General features: G+C 40.9%; 2 protein-coding genes and 1 long non-coding RNA gene across 5 annotated transcripts in view; 2 read left to right on the forward strand and 1 right to left on the reverse strand.

Moving 5' to 3' along the window:
* Window positions 1-5,758: 5,758 nt before the first annotated feature.
* On the forward strand, window positions 5,759-11,207 carry CTXN2 (cortexin 2). The gene is made up of 2 exons (XM_071568905.1): window positions 5,759-6,259; window positions 10,766-11,207. The coding sequence occupies exon 2, from the start codon at window positions 10,823-10,825 to the stop codon at window positions 11,066-11,068; it is 246 nt and encodes an 81-aa protein (XP_071425006.1). The 5' UTR covers window positions 5,759-6,259; window positions 10,766-10,822; the 3' UTR covers window positions 11,069-11,207.
* LOC139678225 (uncharacterized) lies at window positions 7,940-21,315 on the reverse strand. Its single transcript, XR_011698989.1, has 10 exons — window positions 21,005-21,315; window positions 19,282-19,372; window positions 15,950-15,992; window positions 14,090-14,160; window positions 11,677-13,422; window positions 11,149-11,385; window positions 10,427-10,532; window positions 9,913-10,036; window positions 9,722-9,787; window positions 7,940-7,970 (listed from the first exon to the last, which is right to left on the reverse strand). It is a non-coding gene; the product is annotated as an uncharacterized lncRNA (long non-coding RNA).
* The window catches only part of SLC12A1 (solute carrier family 12 member 1), a 47,223-nt gene continuing 34,384 nt past the window's right edge, over window positions 13,669-26,507 (forward strand). The window contains exons 1-5 of one of the 3 annotated variants that reach the window (XM_071568895.1): window positions 13,669-13,775; window positions 15,227-15,825; window positions 21,195-21,329; window positions 21,534-21,609; window positions 26,021-26,116. In XM_071568895.1, the coding sequence (XP_071424996.1) occupies window positions 15,415-15,825; window positions 21,195-21,329; window positions 21,534-21,609; window positions 26,021-26,116 (718 nt within the window). In that variant the 5' untranslated portion in view covers window positions 13,669-13,775; window positions 15,227-15,414. Of the gene's footprint in view, window positions 13,925-15,226; window positions 15,826-21,194; window positions 21,330-21,533; window positions 21,610-26,020; window positions 26,117-26,507 lie in introns of all 3 variants that reach the window. The other 2 variants (XM_071568894.1, XM_071568896.1) reach the window with 2 other exon arrangements.

Below are 26,507 nucleotides of genomic sequence, written 5' to 3' on the forward strand. Positions count from 1 at the left end.
CCTAGAGCCACCCAGGGCCACCTAGAGCCACCCAGGGCCACCTAGAGCCACCCAGGGCCACCGAGCCCCAATGTTAACACTGCACTGAAAAGCACACCACCAAACCAGACCGCCAAGTGCCACATCTGCACGTCTTTTAAATCCCTCCAGGAATGGTGACTCCACTGCTTCCCTGGGCAGCCTGTTCCAGTGCTCAACAAACCTTTCTGTGAAGAATTTTTTCAAAATATCCAACCTAAACCTCCCCTGGTGAAACTTGAGGTCATTTCCTATCATCCTATCACCTGTTTGTTGGGAGAAGCAACCAACCCCCACCCTGCTCCAACCTCCTTCCATGGAGCCAGAGAGCCACAAGGTCTTCCCTGAGCCTCCTTTTCTCCAGGCTGAAGACCCTGTCTCCCTCAGCTTCTCCTCATAAGACTTGTGCTCCAGACCCTTGACCAGCTTTGCTGCCCATTTTTGGACACTCCACCACCTCAATGTCCCTCCTGCTGTGAAGGGCCCAAAACTGAACACAGGATTCAAGGTGTGGCCTCTCCAGTGTGAGCAGAGGGGGATGATCTCAGTCCTGCTGGCCACACCATTTCTGATACAAAATAGCTTGTATGGGTTTTTTCCAAACATTTTGGGAGGCCCAGCATTAAGAAGATCCCCACATTCATCCTGAAATGAAGGCTCCTGAAGCTCCTGGTGGACCTGAATGACCCCTTTACATGTGTTGAGACAGCTCAGAGCAAATACAAAATGACCGAATATGCCGAGTAGGAAGGGACATCAGAATTATTGAGTCCAACTCCTGCTCCTGTGCAGGACACTCCAAGAATTATACTGTGTGCCTGAGAGCATTGTCCAAGCACTTTTTGAACTCCTTCAGGCTTGGTGCTGTGCCCACTGCCCTGGGGAGCCTGCTCAGTGCCCAACCTCTGGGAGAAGAACCTTTTCCTGATATCCAACCTCAAACTCCTCGGGCTCAGCCCATTGCCTCAGGTTCTGTCACTGGTCACAAGAGTGAAGAGATCTGTTCTTGCCCCTCCACAGCCCAGTGGGCTGATTAAGTTGCAAGTTCAATTTTAGTTAGAGCACTGGAAGCTTTTAGATGGCTATTTGATCTATTCTTAAATATAAAATACAATTAAATATGAATAGTTGTAATTCTATTATAAAATTTTCAGATCACATAGGTCCGTGCCACACACAGAGTACTAAACATTTTGCATTCCCTAGCTCTCATCCTGAAAGATGTTCAGCTACTTATGAGGTAGAATCTGCAATATATTCCTCTCAACTTCCTTTGGCTTCTTCAATTCCAGTTTATCTGTTGGGGAAAACAATAGGTTTTAAGCAATATTTTTAGAAGAAGAAAAAACATTTATCATTTGGACAATGTTTAATCATTTCACTAACAATCAGTACAAAAGCATTTCTAAACAGGGAACCAAAAAGCATATAAATATCTACTATATAAGGAAAGCCATTCAGTCCTCTGCAATGAATTTAGGTTGGTGGCTTTTGGTTGCTGACCCACTAACCTGGATTACTGTGGGATTTGGAAGTAAAATCATCATGAGCTGCTGGGACTCTCTGTACTCATGACTGTCACAGAGGTGTTACCAACACCTGAGATTTTTGAGAAAGCTCAAAGATACTGTGAAATACCCCAATAAGCTACATCCCAGATATAGTTAGAAAGGCATGTCCAGAGGTCTGATAAGACATGCAATTCTGTTCACACATTAACCATAATTAGATAAATATCTTGGTATTTGCGATAATAACCATGACTGAAATAGCTAATGTTTACTTGATATTGCTGGCATTACATTTTACAGCTCTCACTTCTACAGGATGAAGGGCAGTAATTCCCATGTTCAGGTTACTAAACCCTCATACCAGACCTCTGTTGGATTGTGCTTTGCACAGAGCACCTCAAGTGTTGGAATCCTATACTCCCTAATGCAATATTACAGCATAAAGCAGCTGACACATTCCTATGCCAGTGGGCCCATGGATGTCAGTAACAGGAAGAATTATTGACTTTCTTACTCACAGTGTGCCTACTTGTTCCAAATAACCTACTGGCTATTTCAGTTGCTACGTCCTCAAGTTTGTATAACTTTTGGGCCCATGGGTCTGCCTGAGATAAAGCCAGTTTTCCCCCCAGCAGTCCTCATGCTGCTCTGCTCTGTATTGGTAGTTGGAAAGGTGTTAGTAACACATCAGTGTATGCTGGGACAGCATCCTGGCTTCATCTCCAACGTTCCTCCCTCACCAGCAGACTGCGTGTGGGCAAGATTTCAAGAGGGGACATAGCCAGGACAGCTGACCCAAACTAAACAAAGGGATATTCCATATTGTATGACATCTGCTCAGCAATAAAGTTAAGAAAAAGGAGTTGGAAGGGGGGGCATTCATTATGACCTTTGTTTACCAGAGCAACTGCCATGTGTACTGTAGCCCTGCTTCCTTGGAAGTGGCAGGACATCTGCTGATGGAAAGTAGAGAATAAATCCTGTTTTCCTTTGCTTCTACATGCAGCCTTTGCTTTATTCAACTGCCTTTATCTTGCCTCATGAGGTTTTTTCCATCTTATTTTCTCTCCTCCCACCCTGCTGAGGAGGCAAGTGGTAGTGACTTGGAGGGCACTGCCAATGTCAACCCACCACAGCCCAGCATACACATAAACTCAGTGAACACCTGCCTCCTGTAGGTCTAAAGAGAACCTATCCCTCCCTCTGCCCTCTCCCTAGCTGGCCCAATCCCGGAGTGGAGGAGCTGGTGACACACCCAGGGCCATTTGCCCTCCTCAGGGCTGAACTCTCCTGTCCCACCCACACAAGGTGGCACTGTTGATTTTCACTGTATGCATTGCCTCTTCCACCCTTCCCCACACTAACACGGATTGGACTTAAAAGTGATGATTTTCAACCTTCTTCAGTTTCTGAATCCCTGTACTCTTCCTAGTTGAAGAGTGGGCCTACTCAAACATGGGGAGACTGCTCTGTAGGACTTGTTTCTCTGGCCCATTCCTGGAAGTCTTCAAAGGAACACCCCACAGATTCATAGGACTGTACACTCCATGTCACTGGTGAAGTGAGAACCCAGTAAAAGCATGGCCTTTAGACACGCACCAAGAGATTCGGATCTTTTAAGACTACAGAAAAAAAACACGGTAGGACAAATGTTAAATACCCTGAATTACATAAAATAATTCCCACTTGCTACTGTGATCAATACATAAATTAATACATAGTCCCCACACATTTTCCCTGTGCCTCTCTATTACTGCTTTTATCTCCCCTACATACTATTGCTTCCTGATTATGCATATTCACATAAAGTAGCTTAAATTTGCTTAGGAGGGAAGTTTCAACTTGATCTTTTTCTTCTGTGTGCTGTATTCTTCACTGACTGCCCACTCCAGCCCATTTAAAATTTCTAGCAACTGAAGGGAGATTTGCTTGGGAAGGAACACTCAAATAGCTGTTCAAAGATAAACCCAAAAGCAAGTTACAATGTTAGTTATCCCTCAAAACAGTTATATTTGCTTGACACCTACACCACTCAAGTGATGCTGAAACATCAAAAGTATTAACCAGCGAATAGTTCTAAAAGTTCCTATTGATTCTCACTCATTGGCACTCACTTGACTTTAAGTGTCTTGTCCAACCTTAAATTAGGTCAGTTGAATTTGCAAGGTCAAGTAATAAATTAACACGTGATTACAAAATCTCTATGTCTGATCAAGGGCTCTCCTTTGAGGAAATACAATACTCCCTAAACAAGGATGAAATTAACAGCAAATATGATTGAAGTCAGATGGAAGTTATAGTTATTGTTCTATTGAACACAAAGAAGATGCATCTGGATAAAGAAGTGGCAAGTAAAGAGTAGTGAATGATCGCTTTGTCCATGTACCCAGGATGGTTCACATACACTGCTATCCCATTTTCCTTACCAAAAAAAATCACTCTTCCTGTGCAAGACCAAAACTAGTGACTTTCAAGTGAAAAAATAAGGAAACACAGGAAGAGATTAAGTTATTCCATTACTTCTTCATTTTAAAACATAACAGTGCTACTTTTCTGCTGACAACTGGTAGCTGAAGAAGGAGACTCATTCCCTGTTGTTGGCTGCCAGTTTCTTTTTTCAGTTTCATTTCCATGAAAAGTAGATCTCCAATCATAAAATCTGAAGTTTGTAAAAAAGAATGTGTGTCAGATTCCTAGAAATAATCACATGATTTCAGCAACCTCTGCCGTGCCACAGTACAAGAGAGGCAATTATTTCAGTGTTAAAACATTTCCATGTTAATATTTAATCCTACAAGAATAACAAGACAAAAGGATAATATCATATCTACACCGAGTAAGATCTCACAAATGAACTTTTTCCTGGAAAAATGGTAGTGAAAGGCCCAGTGTCCATGCCCAACTTCTGACAGAAAAGGGAAGATGCACCCACTCAGAATCAATGTGTTTCTACTATTACTATTGTCCCTCACTCCCAGACAGAGCCGATATAGTCATCCTGGCTACTCCCAAGACCTACTTCCAATAAGGTTCTCCAAGTATAGCAATGCTCAACAATTATTGGAAAAGCCTGGATTTATGTCACCATCCTTCAGTAGTTGTGCTAGGTTGAGGGGATACAATGAAATTCTGAGACCTTGTGTTTGCTACTCCCAAAATCCCAAACCACAGCTGTTTCCATCTAGTGAGAGACCTTCATGGGGCTCTCAAGTAGATCAGGGACAGGACTAAAAAAGAAAACGAGAGCTCCCTAGGAGCAGTAGAGGCTGCTATACATATTCTGAAAGCATAATCTTATACTATTTAAAACTATCTATTTATAAAATCTTCATGGATCTTTGAGAGGCACTTAAAAATCATCTTGACTTACAGTTTCAGCAACAGACACTGTTTACCACATGACTGATGCTGCAACATTAGAAGATCAAATTAATAACCATTTGCAAGCACAGTTACCCATAGCTTAACCATTAGTTCTACTAGCAGGAGAAAGCTGTATTTCAACTCTACCCAGTGCTTACAAGTCCACTGCAGACACAGCAGAGGAATCAGGCAGTAAAAAAAAGGCAGGCAACACAAAAGCCTTTATTCCCAGATCGTATCAGGAAGAGGGTTAAACCTATCCTAAGGTTATTGCCTGTAGCAAGAAACATGTGGAGTTTTAAAATTATTTTCTGCAGAACAAATTCTACTAGCAAGTCTACAGTTGTCTCAAAAGTCTCGTGATGCATGGCAATGTGATCCGGTCCTGTTCCACTGACCCACGTGCATCCTTGCAGGGGTGTATTCACCAGAGTGGTGTACACATATGGAATAACTATTGTTTAAAACAGATTTGGTATTTATTAATGCAATATATACAGATCCAGCTTCAGGAAGATGAGTCTTCTTTCGTAATCCAACCTTAAACACCTGCTGCTGTGGCAAATGGAAGCCTCTCTAATATACAACCATTATCAGCTAAACGCAGCTAATGAAAGCATATAAAGCAAGATCCAGGCTTTAATCGTTATTACTGTTGGAGCTACTCCGAGGACCCAAGGCCACACTGCGGGCGCAGCCCAAGGGGCTTTCAGCTCCCCCTGCAGCGCTCAGCACGGTGTATCAAACGCTGCCCGCAGTTCCACGGCAGCAAAACCAGCGCGGCTCCACAGGTCCTGCTGCTCGCCCAGTGCCGGGGCTGCGCTGCTCGCCCAGTGCGGGGGCTCACGGCCCGGGAGGTGCCGCAGCCCAGTCCCCCATCGCTGCAGGGACCACTCAGCCTTCGAGGCCCCGGCACGGGGCTGGGCGGCGGGAGCGGAGCGCAGGAGGAGGGAGCGCTGCTCCCGCTCCGATCCGCAGCGGCCCCGGCCCGGCCCTTACCGATGCACTGCACGTAGTGTTTTGCAGGAAGTTTCCACGCTCCCCGGTTTAATCCGTGCAAAGGGGGGTCGGAGCGGAGCGCGGCTGAATTGCGATGGAAAGGGGCGGGCGGGAAGGTGGAGGAGGAGCCGGTGGCAGCAGCGGCCGTGTTTAATTTTTTAATTAGGGCGGTTTGAGCATCTCCCGGCGGGGTCGCATCGCCGGGCGGCGAGGGGAGCCCGGGCGAGCTGCCCCCGCCGCCCGGGACCCCCCCGTGCCCGGAGCCGTCGGGACGCCAACCTGGGTTTTCGACAGCCGGCGAGGCGAGCCCGGAGCCGCGGCAGCTCCGTGCTCCGCCACCATGGGCAGCGCGGGCGCGGAGCACACGGGTGGGTACCGCGGGCGGGCGGCGGGGCTGTGACCTTGCGGCGGCCCGGCGGGTGCGGCGGGGACCGGGGCGGCGGCGGGAGCAGGGGCGGGGGCAGCGCCCAAATCTGGGGTAGCGGGGCCGGGGAAAGCGAAGGCTGTGCGCGCAATCCTACAGCAACAATTGCTTTGCAGGTGCTCGGTGTCTCGCAGCCTCCATCCCCAGGGAAGCAGGCAACACTTTTCTACGTTCACAAGTTAAATGTGATGCTAATCAATGTTTTGTTTTCCTGCATCGCTGTATTATACAAATCTAGACTACATATGTGAATTCACAACACAGGAGCTGTTGTCCGATGGAGACTCCAGGCTCGTGTATTTGCTTAGGATAAAATCTCATTTCTGCAATTCACTCTTAGTTGCAAGAATGGAAGTGTCACTGCTCGGCTGCTGCTTCTTTGCAGGGGAATGTTGTTGATGTGGAAAAGTGTTGCTTGCACCCTGAATTACCATTACCATGCTGCAAAAGCACTGCTTGTGTGGGGCTTGGCTCTCCTTGCAGAACATAAGCCTTCATTGCTGGGCATCCATGCCCTGACCTCCCTACTTTCACTTCCCTGTATGTTGTCTTAGAACCCTGAAGAGACAGTCTTCTGCCCTGCAGTTTAGAGAATACAGGCATGCAGTGTGCACGTGAGCATGACAGGTTGGCTGTGTGGTCACAGCACTGCTTTTGCAGCATTTCTGGCCATGTGGTGTTAACTCAGGTGGCTCCCACCCACTGGAAAAGTCCATATTCATGCAAATTTCTATTTCGTTAGGACTTCATTGTTAATCTTTTCATCCTACCCAGTTTCTGTAATAGCATTTCTGGAGTGCAATTCAGTTTCCTTGAAGAGATAGTTAAGTGCAACTGAGGTGCTTCCAAAATTCCCATAGAATGCCCCACCAACACCTTTTCAAGTTAAGTCTGTTCTTACTCAAACACAAGCTCGGGACTGAGGATATTAGAAGTACTTTCAGAATGACCACATCCATGAACCAACAGCTGGGCTGCAGACATCTAAGAGGTGAACAGATGGCCACCGATTTGGTCCATTTTGTTACACACTATCATTTATGAGGTGTTTTTTCAGGCACATAAGGCTTAGTCATGCCAAGAGGATGAGTGGTCTCAGCTTGAGACCAAGGTAAAGATAGTAATTTCCAATATTGAGCCATAAGAAAACAAATTCTATGGGGGTTATTTGAGAGAACTGAAACCCAAAATACAAGGAAGATTATTCTGGCTGTTTTCTTAATCTTCTCAGACTCTCTGTAAACATAAGAGTAAAGGCTAGGTCTGAAAAAAAGTGGCACTCCATCACTCCAAACCACCAAGAGCTGGAGCTGGGATCTTCAGTCAACACCAAACATTGGCAGAGTTGGGCTGGTGATGCTCCTAGAGTAAGAATTTCAACATATTTCTTCCAGCTGCCTCACAATACTTAGTATCCATAGAGTGCCCTTCACACACCCTTAGTAGCCCCAGCTCGTACCTCTGTTCTTAGCTCAGTGGTCTACATGCCAGGGTCTACATGTTTTCCTCATTCCTATTTTCATTAGGACTCACTGTTTGTTCTGGCCTCAGAGGGCTTCCAATGGCCTTTTATTTCACAGCAGGATATTAAGGAGCCTTTCTTTTTGCCAGTGTTTTTATAAGGCAACAAATCAAAGGAGGGGTAGAGTCTTGACCTGTAAAAAAAAAAAGTCAAGCTCATTCTGGGGCCAGCTCCCACAAAATGGCTCTGCAGATTCTAACTGATAAAATGCCTGTCCCCATCACGCTTTCCTAAAGGCTATCTTTGAGGATTTTTGGATCTAGGCCATAGCAGTTAGCATTCACAGTCTTCTGACTCAAGACTTGACACATACACTGCAGCAAATGGCAGGGTGTCTGACTAACTGGGAGGGGACATCTAACCTGCGTGCAGCACTACAGTGTGAAAACAATAAAAAGGCACTCAAGGGCAATCTTGGTACCACAGTTTTGGGGATAGATAATTAGAGCAAAATACCCTGTGAACATGAAGGCTTCAATTACAATTTCTGAAATTCAGGACAAGGAAGAGAAAAAGAGAAAGCTGCACATTGGACATTCCCAGAACCAATCCCTCCCAAGCAAAATGGCCAGTGTTTCTCATGAAGCTGTTTCAGCCAAACTTTTGTTGAATAAGACTAAGATACCCATTTCTCTGTGCTTCAGCATCAGTCCAGCTTTGCACAGAGATCTGTCCCACAGTGTCTCTCCTGATGAGCACATAATATACAAACAAATCTCATTAATTCCAGTGCGTAACCTGCAAAATTAGTAAGACCAGATGTCATATTCTTGGAAAATGCCTCTCTATAGTAAAGTGTCATGTCAAACACAAACATATTTGTCTGGACACAGCTCAAATACAGGGTTGTCCATGGCCAGGCTATCCTTAAGATTTTCCTCTGTGTCTTTCAAGGGAGCAGCTGGATATTTTGGGACTGGCTTATCCACCTAATGCCTACATAGAATTTTCCTGTATAAGCCTTGAGTTTAATTTTTATAACCCAGTGTCCTATGACTTCTGGAAAGTAATTTTTTTCCTTGACTGGCTCTTGTTCAAATCAACTGATTTGTGACATAAATTTGTGATATTGAACTTTCTGTGATTTTTTTTTCCTGCAGAAGGTCAAACTTAATAGAAAAATTGGAAGTATGCCCAATGAAAATCCATACAGCAGGTGGGCTTTACCTATGACATTTTCAGAAAATAAATATTGCTTGTTATTGACATTATTTCTAATTCCCATAGGATACATCTGGATCTTTTCTCCAGTTTAACAGAAATTAAAACATCATGACCTAAAGAGCAGAATATAATTCAAAACAAGGAAGGATGTCATACACAGCTCTACAGAATAAGCAGAACATTGGTCGTTATGCTCTGGCAAATGTGTAAAGACAGTAATAGGAAACCATATTATTTAATATCTACTACATTGGGGTTTATTGCAAAAAAGAAAAAGACTTGTGTCTTGCCCTTTTAATCTTTGTTTTAAAATTTTTATTCTTTGGATAATAATCAAAAATCCCACAAATTTTGAAGTGAGAAAGGAGACACCAAACAACATAAAAGTTTTGTGCATTTCTGCCTGCTCAGGAATACCAAATCTTATTTTTTCTGTTGTTCCTAATTGTAGGCTGGCTCAGGGTATGGCTACTCTCAGCCACGACAGCAGTACAGAGATACTGGAGCTCCCTTTACCCTGGCTGAGCAGTGCGGGCACCTGAAGCAGTGTAGCCATGGCAGCACAGAGCTCTGAGTGGCCTAATTACTCTGCCAAGAAATAAGTGGATACTGGTAATTCTCTGGGGAAAAAGACGGTTGAATCGTTAACAAAAGAGTTTTCCCCTGAGGCACGTTCGTTAAATAGGTGTTAGCAAGAGCCACAAAACCTCAAGCTCTAACCTTAGAGTACAAATGCTTTTGTCCTTTGGCGCTTTTGATGTCCCAGTCCTTCCAGTTTCCTGCGGTCTATAGATACGAAAGAAAGATGTGATTGTAATATCTGATGGAAAACCTAAAATAAAGCAAAACGATCTCCACCCCCAATTAAAATCTATACATAAGGTCTCCTTAAACAGACAAAAAAGTTTCACCTGGCTGGAAACACGCAGAGCTCTCCTGGTGGCAGCGGCGGGGTGGAGTTGCTGGAGCCTCCTGCCTCCATAGGACACACATCAGGGTCAGCAGGAGCCAGTTCAGACCTGCTGTTTACTGTGCCTGTAAAAAGGGCAGGATATGTTTGTATTTAAGGGGAAGACCAAGACGAAGAAACAAATGAGAGCAAGATTTAGGGGAAGGGAATTGAATTGTGTTATCTCTTCTCCCACCAATCTTTTCTCATACACAAGAGTGGACATGCACAGAGAAACGATGAAGGGGTAATTTAACAATATACTCACTTTCTTACAAGCTCAAAATACACAAACCATTTTTTTCTGAAACCGAAGCCCAAGACTTCACTTAAATTGCACACACAGTGGTTTATTTTACAAGTTGGATCTATTTATTTAGGCAAAATCCACATTATTTGACTGAACTTACCTTTGAGGTCAATGCAAGTTTAACTAGTTTAAGGACAGAGATGTAAAGCCACTTCAAAAAACACACCTGGTTTCTCCAGGTGGAGATGTTGGCAAGTATTGCCAAATCAGAATCTGTAGACTTGTGCCCAGTCTGACCAACTGCTATTTGCAAGAGCCATGTGCTGAAATGTCTGTTTCGAGGAGAGAGAAAGCCAGAAAATTGTGAGTTTGTTGTCTCATCACAGAGGCCAGTGGTCTGTAGAGGCTAAAAGTTGCTATTTTTTCATATTAATTTAAATATGAGAAAACAACAGGACACTTCTAAAATCCAAGCAGATTTTCATTTCCAAATGTTCATATGCTGCAGCTCAGATATATGCACCCCATTTAGACCTAACCACACTGACTGGACTTCTCTGTGCAGGCAAAGAAGCAATAGAGGTGAAAACCCCACAGAGTCACCAGGATGTGATGCCCAAGGATGATCAGTAATTACTGCAGCAACACTTCAGCCAGCATGAGTGTCAACGAAATGTCTGCTTTCCCTCTGACTTTAGAGCAAAAAACTGGCTTTGCCTTTGTGGGGATTTTGTGTGTTTTCTTGGGACTTCTAATTATCAGATGCTTCAAGATCTTGCTAGATCCCTACAGCAGTATGCCTTCTACATCATGGGAAGATGAAGTTGAGGGACTGGATAAAGGAACATTTGAATATGCTCTTGCATGAAAACTCACAGAATATCCTGCCTTAAATTAGATGTTGATTTCATTTTGGAAACCAACTGTTGTTACATTTGTTATACATACCTGCCTTTTGAAGATATGTTGGTGGCATCCATTTTGTTAAATAAATATTTGTTGCAAACTCGAAAGGCACTTCATGTTGCTTTTATTTGACAAACAGTGGAATGGTAGGTAAGAAGTAGTTAACAGAAAACAAATACTACAATAATTCAATAGAAAGTGATCACGGCTAATGTTTTGAGTCAGATGGTATCTGCTTCTTCAGAGAAGGATCTCATTTCTACTGTGTCTCATGATAGGCTGGAGAAAAAGATGAACACAAAAGACAGGCTCATGACAGGTGAATGTGTGAGTGGTAACACCCTCCCCCTCCTGATCTGACACAGTCTTCTGAAACTCAGAGCCTGTGCTTGTACGCTGAGAATGCAAAAGTGGTGGACATCAAATGGTTGTTGCTCAAAGGAGGTGCCTGGAAGAGGTGTGTGCCCATGTTACTGAGATGAGAGGAACAAGGGCTAGTCCATATACTACCAATATTAAGAAACTAACAGGAAAGCCAAAAATCACATGAATTGGTAAGTTATCTCTCACCTTGCAAGAAGAGCAGGTGCTGTACTACTGATGGTTTATGAGGAAAATACATGGCTTCTGTGTGAAAACTGGATGTGGTGCTCTGAAAAGAGTGTGTAACTCACATGAGTGTTTTTCTGATAGATCTCCCACTCTACAGTAACAGAAATTCAAATAAAATTAGTGGAAGGGAAACAAATATCATTTAGGAAGTTTTTGATACTACAAACATTCAGCAATACAAAATATATTACCCACTCAGAACTTCAAATCAATGTCACCACAGTCCCAGTCCACCACCATCTCCCACATTGCTAAAAATTTTAAGAGAGAGAGAAAAAGTGAACATTAAATAACCAGTCTAACTCTGGCTGAATTTGTCAAGGCATGTCAATCTTTTACTACTTGGTCACAGAAGATGATCCAGTTTAAACTGGAACTTAAACTGTCTGGTTAACAGCTCCCAGCAATCATTACACCAGCTCAGCAAGGCCAAAGCAGAGGCAATGATGCTGCCTACTCATTTGTAGCCAATCCCCAGGAGGGACAGGGGTCCAGAGATGGCTCTCCAGCCCCTCTCCACAGCTGCTTTTTCTGCTGCTGGGACTGTGAGCAGCGTATGATCTGCACTGTCACTGAAGAACTGGTCATGGGAGATCCTATCAAAGCAGAAGTTCAATGCTGACTGAAAGCAGAGACTCAAATCTGGATATTCAAGGTCACCCTCATGTACACAGCTGTTTAGCAAGTGTGACAGTACTTGACAGAAATTCAATTCAGTTTTTAAGAAGGCTGGCATTAGAATTTTAGGCAGTGTCACTTTTGCTAAACAGCTCCGTTTGCAACAAGGAGCTAAGGCAAGGAGATCAGTTACAGCAGCTGTTTTCTTTTTCATGTATTCTGAAAAATACATGTTATTCCTTTTGCCCTAGATACTAGGCAGAGGCAGACAGTGGAACAGCAGACCTCAGATGCCATTTGGAACATGAAATACTTGATTGTGCAGGAAAGGACATGAATCTCTTGTCTGAAGAATATCAGAGGGGAACAGCCAACATCAATCTACACCGGTCCATTTGAATTATAAAACATAAACAATATTGTGAATAAAAGGGCTTTTCCACTGCTTCAGATTGTATATAAGAAAAAATGCCAGAACCTCAGAGATTCAGTATATTGCATTTATCCTAGTTAATTTAGCCATAAAATCCAAGATAGATATCAGTACAATGATTCATGTGATCTATTATTGCTGGATAGGATCATCCACTGCAGAGACCTGACAGTGCCATTCTTTTTATGTACATCTAATCAGCACAGCTGAGCTTTGTGCTGTCAGGTTAGAGTGCTGAAGGTACTTAAGTTATCTGGGTTAAATATAGTTCAGTTATCTCTAAACTACACAGCAAACATACCCAAAGAACCCCAGTATTGTCTTATTACTTTTGTTCTTGACCCAATCTATTGCTGGAAGTAATTATTAAATTCCCTTATGATTACAAATCATCATTCCCTGCCTGCCCTTCTCTGCATCCCAGAAAGACAAGGAAGTCAGCCTTCCCAGAAAGAATACAGAAAACATAATTTTTCAAAGCTTTTCCTTAAATACACAGAGTAAAACTTTAAAAGGAGTCAGGAGTAAATGGTTCAAAACAAGGGGACCCCCAATGACTGATAACACTGACTTCCCTGAACGTCTTCTGCATAAAATGCACTGAGTGGATCCTGTCCTGAACTCTTGTTATCTGCATGACTACATTTGCAGAGCTGAAAAACAGAAAGAACGTGATCTGTGCACAGAATCTGGCATAGCTAGGAGGGAAAGGGAGATAACAAAAGTATTTTCAGGCCCCCTTAGAAATTTTGCAATGCCATGCACTCAGTAATTGTAATGGATAGGCACATTTGCTGGTTAATAGTTAACAAGCTAGAATGCTTCTCTGAATCACCACCTAGAAATGTTTTGAAAGAGAGGGATTGGATGGTCTATTCAGTATATTAAGCAGGAGAAAAATTTGGCCAATAAGGCAGAGTCTGTAATGCCTCACAGATAGAGGGACACACTTTATGCGTGAATAAAAGAGGCAGACTGTCCTTCCCTAAAAACACAGGATTGAATGGTAAGTTAAATTACCCCAAATAAGGTAAAATTGATGATTTATGCATAATGCTATAATACTAAACACAAAATTAATAGCAAATAACAGTTGAGAGACCTCTGGAAACATGTTGTGAAAACAGAAGTATTATTTTCAAGAACAGCAGAAAGGTAAGAGACTTTACTTTTCCTAGCAAAACAGTAATATTATGGAAATAAGACAGTGAAATGACAGAATCATTTTATTTGGTAGCAAAAGTCATCAAAGCAAATTGTCATCAAAGAATCAGGATTTCATTCAGTCATGGAGATGGAAAAAGACCTTGTTTCACTGACCTTAATGACAGACGATTTGGTTTTGCTCCTTGATGCCTGAAGATGAAACGCTTCTTTGCAACTTTAAAAGTCTGGAGGAAGCAGAATACTATGATGTGTAATAATAACAATATTGATAACCCAGAGCCAGTAGAAGTAAAATAAACTAAATAAATGTAACTTGCTGTGAGGCTTACAAAATATTAAGCAGGAAAACCAACATAAATATGAAGGTGTTACAAAGTGGTATCATAGCAGAGCGGTGACAGCAGAATATTATCTATAGCTGATGGAAGAAGTGAGAAAATATGCTTTAGGTGTATCTCATACTGAAGATGGAGGACTTGTGATTATCACCTCTTCAAATTATAATTTTGATATGTGATTTTAGAGAAAATTTACATTGCTGAGCTATAAATATTGATGAAGTATTTTATCTTCTGTGCCAAGGGGTCGAATGCATTTCACAAAATCATTGAGAAATTTAAATTGAAAAAAAAATCTCAAGAGGTCATCTAGTCTAACCTCTTGTGAAAGCATGAAACTTTCAAAAAATGCCTGTAATGGGCTTGTTTACTCAGATTTTCAGTTCATATATTCTTTTATAAGATATATTTTGTTTCTAAAACTTTCTGCTTTTACAATTGTTTGCCAAGTTTCAATGTCTAAGTATGCTCTGGTTTAGTCCCTTTGAGCAGTCCTGAACTCCTCCTGAATACTCCTACTGTACCTTGGACAGACTTAATGCCTGCACCACACAGGGAGCAACTCCCCTGGAAGGGACGGGGTAAGCAGCAGGTACAGAGGAGTCAGCCCCTGCTTTCCATGCCTTAACTGCATGACCACGTACATGGGTGCTCACTGTGTCACTCTGCTCCTCTGCGGGTTTTCATAGAACAGACTGAAACTAGAGGAGTTCTTGGCCCATTTAGGGCTCAGGTCTGTACCAAACTACTGCTGCCTTGGTGAAGGGGTCAAGTGCATCCATCACAGATGGAAACACCTCCACAAACTCAGTATTTGACTCAACTGTTTTTTACTCCATAAGCCATGGGATGACAGTGTCATGGACATTTGGTGAGGCCAGGGAGAGCTTACATTGGAAAATGTAGCTAACCATGCAAGATAATAGAAATGTTTTATTTATGTCTTTTATAGCAGGAAAACCAGCAGAGAACATTCAGAAGACTGCTTAGAGATTCAAGAGAAAATTCTCAGAACTTAAGTACTTGAGGAGCAAACATTTCATATGCAACAGCACTAAACCCTTTGCTGTAGCCGCAACTAACTGGCTGCAGCCACAGAAGCATAACCAGATCAGTGGCCTGTCTGCAGCATCCCTGAAGATGTCAATGAACAATGCACCAAATGTGTTCTCTGATCCAAATGCAAATCGGTTTCAAGTTAACATAATTAATGAAGACCATGACAACAATGAAGCAACCCAAGAGGATGTGGGCTCTGACCCACCACATTATGAAGAAACATCTTTTACTGATGAAACACAGAACAGACTGAGAATCAGTTACAGACCAGGAAAAAGAGAATTATATGACAATTTTCTTCAAAATGCAGAGAAAACAGAAGCTAGTTTACATCCCTATGATACTCACACTAAAATGTATTATCTACAAACTTTTGGCCACAACACAATGGACCCAGTTCCCAAAATTGATTACTATAGAAACACTGGCAGTGTCAGTGGGAATAAGATCAACAGACCAAGTTTATTAGAAATTCACGAACAACTGGCAAAGGTAAGTGAAAAGGAAAGAGATAATTTTTCTCTATTCTATTTGCAGATTGTTAATTCTGTTTATTAATATGAGAAAGTCTTTAGATTCATGGACCTTGCCCAAAAGAAAAAGTACAAGTAATTACCATATTTCCTTTGGTAGCTGCAGTCTGTTTTCTACTCTGTACCCTGCTCAAAGCAAAGATTTTTATTAAAAGGTGATCATAATGTACTTGATTAACAGAAACACATGGATTAATCTTCTCTGAAAGTGTGAATCCATTGAATCTCTTCTATTTCATGTCAGAGTTAGGATGGCAAATGATAAATGTCAATTCATAATTTAACCAGGCTACACAATTCACACTTACTCTAAACTTGAATTTAACATCAATGCATAACTAATTTTGACAGATTCCTCTGTTGTACTCATTAAGAAATACAAGTGTTATAAAAAAGATTACGTGCAACAAATGCAATCTCAATTAATGAGAAACGTAAAGCACACTCTGTTTATTGCTGTAACAAACCATTCAAGCTGCAAGAAAGAATCCAGAAGGGTGTTGAGGTTGAGAGTGTTTGCTCAGAAGAGGGATAGCACACAAGAGTTTCCAGGTGCTGATTCTGTGAATGAATTTAGGCCTTCATGCTCATTATACCGATGAATTTGGAATGAATCTGAAGCGGCTCTTGAATGATTACATAGAAAGCATTTTTGGAGCAATGACTTGGCTAAATTCCTCCTAATCTATCAATAGAAGAGCTGTTTAGACATTGCTCATGTAGCAGATGGGGCTATATCCATGTAAAACAAACTTACAGAAAGAACTGTCAAACAGAATACAACTGTCTAACCTGCCTTCGGATGATTTTGTAGAGCTGTTTCTCCTCTGTCCTGGAGAGTGGACCTACTTTTGGTTACCCCAATGTAGGAGTTTCCTATTGATAGATAATGATCAATGGATTTGGGGAGAAAAAGCCCTTCTCTTTAGTAGACTCTTCCTGTTTGCTCCATTTTTTTTCCACAAATGCACCACAGTAAGGGAATAATGAAATACCACAACATGTCCTTTATCATGATAATCCTCACTTTTTTCACACCCCTCTGGGTTTGTGTCAGGAGAATATACATTTGTCAGGTATAATCCTCTGGGGGTTGCACATTGAAAACTTCTACTAGAAAGAATTTGAGAAGTTGACAATATTAAGTCTCAAATACCAGATTTTCAGTAACTTCTGTGTTACTGTCTCAGATAGGTGAATTTTGCTGTCTATTCTCCTATCTAGATATTCTAAGACTTGATTTCCCTATGTGGAAAAAAACCACCAAATGGCGTGGAAAGCTGTAATAAGAACTTCTGTGGCAAGAACAAATAGATTAAGCACTTTGAAACAGTAAAACTGTTTTAAAAACTACTACGAAACAATGGAATATGTTATTCTACTGACTTTGGTAAAATTAGACTCTTCCCTCTTAAGCCACAATACCAAGTTCTCTGTAAAAAGCAGAGACACAGGATACAGCTACTTTCAGAATCAAAAAACTTTTTTGAGGTTTCTAATTGTGCACTTATCAGGGCAGGGCTGGAAAGGGTGAGATCATTACTATAGTCAAACTGAAGCTAAAAGTGTCAATAAGCAGCAAAAATCCTCATTCTTTTTTCTGTTGGGCAATTGTGAAACGAGAAATCTTGAGAGAAAACATGCTCTGATCCCCATTCCACTCAGTTTTACATATTTCTGAGGTCTGAATAATTTGGGCAAGAATCTGATTTTTGGATGCTGGTCCAGATCTTGTTCAGACTTCCATTCTCTGGAGATTCACCTGTCCTGAGGAGGGTTAATACAAAGTAATGAAATCAAGAAAAAAAATAGCCATTAGCAGATTAGGACCTGATTATTTAGGATCTTATTATGGCAGCTTCTTAGTTTTGGCCTGACTTACTTAAATTAAGGTCTCCGCAGATCTGTGTAAAATGGCTTACATGGAAAGGAGAAGCATTTCCAAAGCTCAATGCAAAGTGGATATAAAAAGGGAAAATTATGAATTTGGTATCCCTATTCATTTGCAGAGGTACAAACTGCTACTCAAGAGACTAAACACATTTCCATGCCCAGAAAAAACTTCCTCTTACAGAAATAATTTACTTTAGTAATGGTCAGAGAGGAGTAAAATAGCTCTGAAAACAATAAATAGGCTTTGAACATAATGCTGAACAAACATGTACTGAACATTGTATTAACAGCACACTGAGGGATTTTCAGTTTTCATCATAGTCAGAAAATTCCATAGTTTTACTGTTGCATCTCTCAATGATTTGTGTATTTGAAACAAAATTAGATAACTTTGTTTAGTTGTTTTTTTTTAAGGCTTTCACTTGGAGAAGGTTAAAAAGAAGGCAGATTATATCACAGAATAAAATGAAGAGGGAATTGCTTCACAGGTTGGGGCTGTTAGGGAAGAGAAAAGAGCATCATGTAGTTTGGTGTTTCCAGACTTTTTCCAGCATGCAGCTTACAGAAGGACAATCTCATGCCTTTCAAAACAGGAAGGTGAATGTCAGAGGTAATGGGATTTTTGTTACACTGGCAACCTGCTGTGCCCTTATGTGAGTTGTGGCCCTGGCCTGGGAGCCACAAACCATAGCCCTGGAACAAACGAGGCACCATTAGCAGGGCTGGAGTCTGTTCCTGGCTGTCCCAGGGTCTCCTTGGTGACCTTGGACGAATCACTTCGTTCTGCAGAGCTTATTCTGAAGAATAAACAAACACGAGGTCACCAAGTAGTAGATTAGTAGGGAAGGGAATTAGGATGGTATGGAAAGGCAGAACTCCTATCAGGAGCCAAAGGCTGCAGGAGCAGCTGGCTGGGAGCCCTGTCCAGCAGCCCCTGCCTGCAGCAGGAGCTCAGCCACCAGTCAGGAGGGGATGAGATGCCCCATTGAGCGTGTACAAGGGTTACACAATAGCTCAAGGTGCAGTTCTGAAGAAGATGCTCTATTTAACACTAAAATCTGGGCTTACCACACCACACCCCACACAATCCTGCCCCCCTCACCCCCAATTTGAAACTCAAATTATTGAAGACAACTGTTCTGTCAAAGCCCATTTCCAGATTCTGATCAGAAGTGGCACATGTTTGACTTCAGATTGCTAAACATCACATAAGCATTCCCATTGTGCTTTGATGCTGGGTTTAACATCAGAAGATAAATATTAATATTTAATATATTTTTAATGTATAATTTTTCAAATGTCAGAATGTAAGACAGGCTGAAAGGAACTTCAAATATGTGGTTTACACACTGTGGAGCCAAATGTGTGTCATTTTTTAGCAAGATGTGCCAGTTTTTTGCACACATTAAGCCACAAATCGCCAATTAAATCCCTAAAAAATACTTCAAGTGATACTTCACAGCTGATGGCTGGTGATAATTACTTGGGCTTAATATTTACCCTACATAAGAAATAATCTAACCTTTCTTACTCTTGGCTATTCTCCACACTTGTTATGGAGACTTGATGAGCTCATCATCTTTAGCCCCAGGAGAGATGAAGACTAAACCATTCTGAAACAAGGAAAGGAAAATGTTTGGGTTAGTTCTTTTTTTTTTTTTTTAAAGCAGTTAACTTTTTATTTAGTAGCTTTTCAAAATGTTCTGTCACTTTTATTCCACATCCTTAATGCATGAGTAGCATAGGTACAGCTGGTTGGTAAATAACCAATCATTCACTAAAGCACACCAATTTAAAATGCATTTATGGAAGGTTTAAGGCCATAATTTATGATAATGGCACAGAGAGCACAAATTAATTCAAAGTACAGAGGAAACAACTTGTTTCAAGTACAAAACCCAAACCCTTTTAATTTTTTGTCTTTGAAATTCTAACCATTGTAGCAAAAACCCCCTCATATTATTCTGCTGATCTTCCTTAACTCACTTTAATAATTTATTGTTTTTTGAGCAAACACAGCCATTATAATTTCAGGGTAAAAATTGTCAAAGGTATCTACGTAACTTAGGAGCTCAAAGTCACAGCTTTCAATAGATCTTGTATTCCCATTTCACTTGGACCCAACAGGGCTATAGGCAACAAGTTTAGTCCATGTTGAGATTATTATCCAGTCACTTATTTGTGAGCACAATCCTGGATTTACTGTGTCAAAGGCCTTGTATCATCATGGCTAGAGCCTCCTCCATGAGGGGCAAGCCCAGACATTAGTGCAAAAGGCATATTCAGTTGGTCTTTGTGCCTGTTTTGGGTTTGTGTGTTGGCTATATTTAAATTCATGGACAAAATACAGGAACAGCCTTAAAGTCAAGCACAATGAAAAATCTCCCATGTTTCACAGAATCACAGGTGGTTTTCCTCCTTGACCTGCTTAGTTAATCTGGACATATTCATTAACCTCCAAACCCCAAAAGCACCTCGATTCCTCTCCGGAAGTGGAACCTGCTCCTGACTCTCTGCCAGACTATGGCAAGGTGCATGGTTTTTCCTGAAGGCCTTTGCAGAGGACTCAGAAAATATCTGGCAAGAGCTAACCTAATGACAACTCCTCCCAGAACCAGTGAGAGCTATGAATAAAATAAAATAAAATAAAGTTAAAAGAAAGAAAGCAGCAATGACAATGAGTAAAAACCTCAACACCATGACTAATTCCTATTCAAGTCACAAGAAACATTTCATGGTACTAAATTGCCTCAAAGATTCTGGGGTACAAGAGCTGAAGAGACAAAATACAGATTTATATCTGTAAGTGGATATGAACAATCTAAAATTCTGGGCTATTATTCTGGTTGCACCACAAATGTGGCAATTCCTAATCCTATCTACACAGTTACACCAGAGGTGGCAAAACCACTGAAAGGATTATTCATTTACTACATTTCACTGGCATTTCTCTAACTGTTTTCAAGAATATGTTACCCATCTGCTGCTGCAGTTGTGTTTGTACTTTATCCAACAGAAAACACTGGAGTTCCTGACATAACTTCACCATGCATCACTCAGCTTGGTCTCTTTTCACTAGTGGCAATTATCCTTGCTTCTACACTCATTCTTAAGTTGTTGCAACAGCTCAGAGAGGCCAACCATGAGCTCCTCATTATCTCAGATGCTCTACTAACACATGAACATAACATATGTTGAATAGCTTACAATTTAAATACTTTAGTACAAGATAATAATGTATTTACTCTGCTTAAGTGATTCTTCCATCTTCTCTCCCTGCTGGCAAGCCCACCTGCTGTAAGCCCAATATTGCTCTCTACTCCAGAGACAGTAGAACCTGATCTTCTTTGGAATTCTTTTCTCCTGTGTCTCTCTTATGCAGCCAGGTGTCCTCTTCTTGGCACAAAACTGTTTGTTTTCTGTGTGACCCTCCAGAACATTGCTGTGAGCACCGGCTCAGTGGAGAGAGTGGCTAATGGAGAGAGCGCCGCTGGAGATGAGACAGCAGCCAGCAAGGAGGAGGAAAACAAATCAGGATTTGTCAAGTTCGGATGGGTGAAGGGTGTGCTGGTGAGAGCCTTACCTGCACCTCTGAAAAAGAAAGAAAAAAAATTAAATCAGTTCTGTTACACTAAGGTCTTTTAAGAATTAAGAGAGGGAGGTGGACTTCTTGGGGTGCTTTTTAAAAGCCTGAAATGTACACTTATCACCCTTCTGGTTGTTAACACTACTTTCAGCATTGCACTCATGCAGTATTTTTTCTTTAAACCCTAGGTAAGATGCATGCTTAATATTTGGGGTGTGATGCTCTTTATTCGACTTTCCTGGATTGTAGGTCAAGCAGGAATTGGTATGTATCTTTTTTAATATCACTTTCAACAGTGAAAGGAATAAAGAGGATAAACTATACATGATCATGATTAATATATAATCTGAGATGTGCATTTGCATGTTGAACTAAATAATGTTTTCAAATGCTTGCCAGGGTAAAAGACATTAATCCTCCAAACTATTGGAATTTTCCAGACTCACAGCCAAATTACTGCTTAGAGGCACAGATCTGTTAACTATGCATATGATCATCACATTTGAATATTTCTAAGCTTTAGTGAAATTTGTATTTAGATCCTGTAACAGATGTAAACTTTATGACTCGGGCCAATTTCTAATATGTGCGTACAGTTAACCTTTAAGAGTTCACACTTTGCTTATCTGTGAAACTCAAACCTTGTCATCTACATATTAAAAACAACACTTCTTCACACTTCTGCAAGGATGAACACAGAACTGGAAGGAGGTCTTATCTCATCAGGACTTTGTTATTTTTAACTACAGAACAGTACTAGATACTCATGTACTATGAAAGACTAAGCTGTAAAAACTCTGCTGCAGCTTTCATATAAATTAACTAAGTACTTCATTATGTGCTGTATCATTTGCTTCTTCACAGTGCAATTTAATTAAGCCAAATTCCAAATGCCAGTTCCTGGGAGACTGGGCCCCAAGGTCTCCATCCTGTATGTTCAATGACACCAGTGAGAAAGGAAAGTGCTCACAACACTGCAAGAATCTCCAGCATTACAAGAGCAGCTCAGTGAGGTGTAATTTCTCAGTAGTTGTGTGGTACAACTTCCTTTTTAGAGCTGCTGCACTGGGGCAGCACAGAAACGTGACCTGTGATGGCACTGTCACTCTGTGATCCATGATCCTGCAATCTGCAGTGCTGGGGCCCTAATCTTTGACTGGCACTCATATGTTACAAAAAACAGCCGTCCAAAGGCATGATGGCAAGTATTCCAGTTTGGATGCTCACAGAATGGAAACATTAAGTAAATTAAGGGGTGTCGACCCTGCTGTGCTTGGATAAAATTCAATGCTCGAAATCAGATCGATGTAAGTATCATTCACTTCCTTGTTAATGGAAGTGAACTGAAACACTAAATGGAAACATTTCCAAAATTTTGCACGGTTGAAGTCTCATTTCCAGTGAAATACAGTAACTTCATCAAAGTTTCACTCAAGCAAGACTGAGCTTTTTAAAAAAGAGTAACAAAGGAAATGCTTATTAAGAAAAAAAATCCATCCACAGACTTACAGAGACAAAACTAGAAACAAAAAGCCAACAATAAAAGATCCAGAAGGAAGCGGAAGAACTTCAGGAGTGCTGCAGAGCTCCATGTGTGGCTCCAGCACTGTGCCTGACAAAAGGGTGCTTGCTGACTTTATGATGCATAGCAAATGAGCACGTACAGCCCAGGGCACTCATAACTATATGCCTTGCCATGAAAATTCTGCATCTTAATATTGCCAAGACTTTGCTCTGGGGTTTCATGCAAAATTAGTTTTTAAGGGCAGTTTAGTAACTTATTGAGATCATCAAGAAGTATTACTTTGTTTTGAGGTGTGAGAATAGCCATAGGCAAGAGTAATTCATTTTGGAACAACTTACTTAGGAGCCATATGCCTGGATTTCAATCTAAACTTTAATCAGATTTTAACATTAATTTGCACTGACAACCTTTCTGCTTTCACTTTTAATTTTGCCATTTTAACTCATTGATAAGCAGCCTCTCCTTTCTTACAAGTTATTGCTCTGCTGTTGCTTTTTAAAATTGCATGTGTTATGCAAGGAGGTTAGTTTTACTTCTGAAAATGAGACGCCCAATTCCATTTGAATAATTTCTCATTGCATTTTCTGAATGTCTTATTAGCAATGAGCTTTAAGTCCCTAGCCAAGCTGCTTAAGGAGAACAGTGATGGGAAGCTCATCATCACCAAGGCTCAGGGATTTCACTGGGTACTGCTGCTAACATGGAAATTAAATGAGTCAGTTAAACCACCATCTGGGCACCATTTATATCCCCATCATTAGAGGGCCAAAGAGAGCAAACCCAATTATTTCCATATCCCAATAAACTGTCCTGGGCAAAAGCTCTTACAGGGGGTAAAAAAATAACATTCAACAAAGATCTCTGCTTATCATCAGCTGGGAAAAAAGGGACAGGATGGTTCTGACAAGATTCCAGGTCCAAAACTAGTCTGGTATTTTCACCTAACATCTAGGGAGCTCCATGTACATGGAATGGTTAGCCAAAGGAAGGGACAAACACCAACTTTATGTTAACTTAAAATTCAGCCCTGAATATTAATTCTGTTATATTACCTTATATGACAATGATATTTTGCTTGAGTCACTTTATTTTATGCACTTTTCTTCTTAAATCCTAAAATATTTTTTAAAAATTAACATTAAACCCTTCCCATGAAGATGTTACTATCAAATTATCAACCCTATATATCATACACATATTAGCAACATGAATTCTGAAATGCAATAAAACATCCTTGAAAAATACTCCTTAGAATGCACATGCACTTACCAAATAATTTTAAAACTACTTTAAGCATAATGTGTCTAACTTGTTCAATTTAAGAGTTAGAAGCTGATTACAAGTCATGTTCAGCCACTTCTCAGACACAAAATTTGCATGGTTTAACCTTCTGTGTAATGGTAGCTGACCAACAGGAATGACCATTTGGATTTTTTTTATACAGACCCGCATACAAAACAGGTGCATGACTAGTTATACTAAGTGTTCAGAAACCAACAGGATAAACATGATTTAGAGGCTCAAATCACTTTAAATATCCTACACTATGTTATATATCATTTATGTCTCACACATGACAATTGCTGTGTCTTAAAGGATGTGATAACATGGCTATAATTTAAGCAGTAAAGAACATTCATTCAGGGACTGGATGGCTATAACCATCCAGTATGAACTGAAGTCAGGAGTCTGGTCTGGAAGCCAGAACATAGAAATACAGCAGATAAATCAGTAAGTTCGTAGTCCTTCCATCTCAACGTTAGTTCTCAGATCCAAGTTTCAATTTGGATGAGACCTGGTCAATAAATATTGCCACAGGCAATGTCTATTCTCCAGTTCCACACTGAAGACCTACACACCTTATGGAGACAAGACAGCTATTGCATAAGGGTTAGCAAGAGAAAACTAAAAACTGATTCCAGGTTTGGCATCAAACCGTAATTATTTTTCTTTTTTTTTCCCCTGTTTTTTCCGTCTCCTCTCATGGATAGAAATGGGAATAGAAGTGAAAAAGTTGAGAGAAAAAAATGTCATGTTATTTCTTCACCTGACTTGAAACAAAAAAGTGTTCTGGAACTACAGAGCCAAACTCCTCTTGGTAGTGCCAGAAAACATAAGAGCAATGGCTGCAATTGTAGCTTGTGAGGTCAAGTTTGTACACAGAGAAAAACTTTTTTACTGTGCAGGTAGTCTAGCTCTGGAATATGTAAGCCAAAGAGGCTGTGGCATCTTTATCGACGGAGGATTTCAAGAGTCAGATAGACAAAGTCAACACTGATTTAATCCTGTGTTGGCAACAGCTCTGCTAGGACTGGAAGGCTGAGCTACAGACCTTCAGAAGTCACTTCAAACCAATGCTTCTGCAATTCTAAATCGTACAAAGCACATCCTACTCATACAGCTTCTAGTACACTTTCTCAAAGTTAACAGAAACCTGACCATATAGCCAAAACCTGGAAACATTCTCAGATTTCAGAATTTAACTCAAACTAAAGCCCAGTTCACCTGCAACTAATTATCTATTACTGATCTTCAGATGTTTGATTATTTATGTTTAATTACACAACTTTGTGCTATCAGCTAAAAAAAATATTCTAAGTTCTCTAAGAGTATATATTACAGCTCACCTGTTAAAGTAAATGTCATCTGAAAAGCAGTATTTCCATTTTCAAATGTTTGTCTTGTGTTAGACTCTTGTCTCTCTGTCTGACTGATTCTTTGTCCTGGTGCACTATGAATCTTCCTCTGACTCAATATTTAATTATGTGATGAAAGACAGCAGCATTCTCACAAGAGCTCTGGTTAATGTGTCAATCTCTTCATTTAAACAGCCAGGATGCCTCTTAAAGTTAGATATAAGCATCCATGTCAGGGGACACTTGTTTGTTCATTTCCTCCAGCCTTTGAAAATCACAAGAATTTCTGGCTAGGGTACTCCTATCAGAAAGAATCACTGCTTGAAGACTGATGGGAATAATTTACTACCATGTCATGGACTCCATGAAAATGTTCTGCAAGCTGCAAGTGGTCAACAAACCATCTTTTCAGTTTATTGCTCTGATTCTGGCCTGAAAATTCAATTTAAAGAGAGAATGATTTGTAGGAAACATGGAACATGAGTAAAATATTTTATCTTCTTATTACTGACAGGTCTTGGAGTAATCATAATTCTCCTCGCCACGATGGTAACCTCAATTACTGGGTTGTCAACTTCTGCAATAGCAACTAATGGGTTTGTCCGTGGAGGTAAAAATCTTAGGGTTACTAATGCTTTCAAGCCCAAAAAGGTATTTGTGTATTATTTCTGTGTGAGACAAACCAGAGGGACGATAAACCAAATGGTACTCTAAAGGAACTGGAAGGTAACAATTCTAGCCAGCTCTCATCACAATTCAAGGCGTGTTTGGCTCGTCACTTTTAATAACCCACAGATTTCAGTTCAGTCTGAGAAGTACATTTCAGATGCTCCTGCCTGCAGAGAGGGATGGCTGCTGGCTGTCCATGGAGTTCTGTTACCTTTCAGCTGGTCTTTCCTGTTCAGAGCATTACAGGTCGGACATCCTTCAACAAACTGAGCATGAGACACCTCTCCCTCTCACTTTCAAGGCTGATGCAGATCAGCGGATGGCTTCAGTTT

Source organism: Pithys albifrons, chromosome 13 (assembly GCF_047495875.1).
Source record: "Pithys albifrons albifrons isolate INPA30051 chromosome 13, PitAlb_v1, whole genome shotgun sequence".
Taxonomy (NCBI): Eukaryota; Metazoa; Chordata; class Aves; order Passeriformes; family Thamnophilidae; genus Pithys; species Pithys albifrons.

Excerpts from the sequence above, each read along its gene's own strand:
- CTXN2 (XM_071568905.1), top strand. The coding sequence starts at position 10,823 with ATGATCAGTAATTACTGCAGCAACACTTCAGCCAGCATGAGTGTCAAC.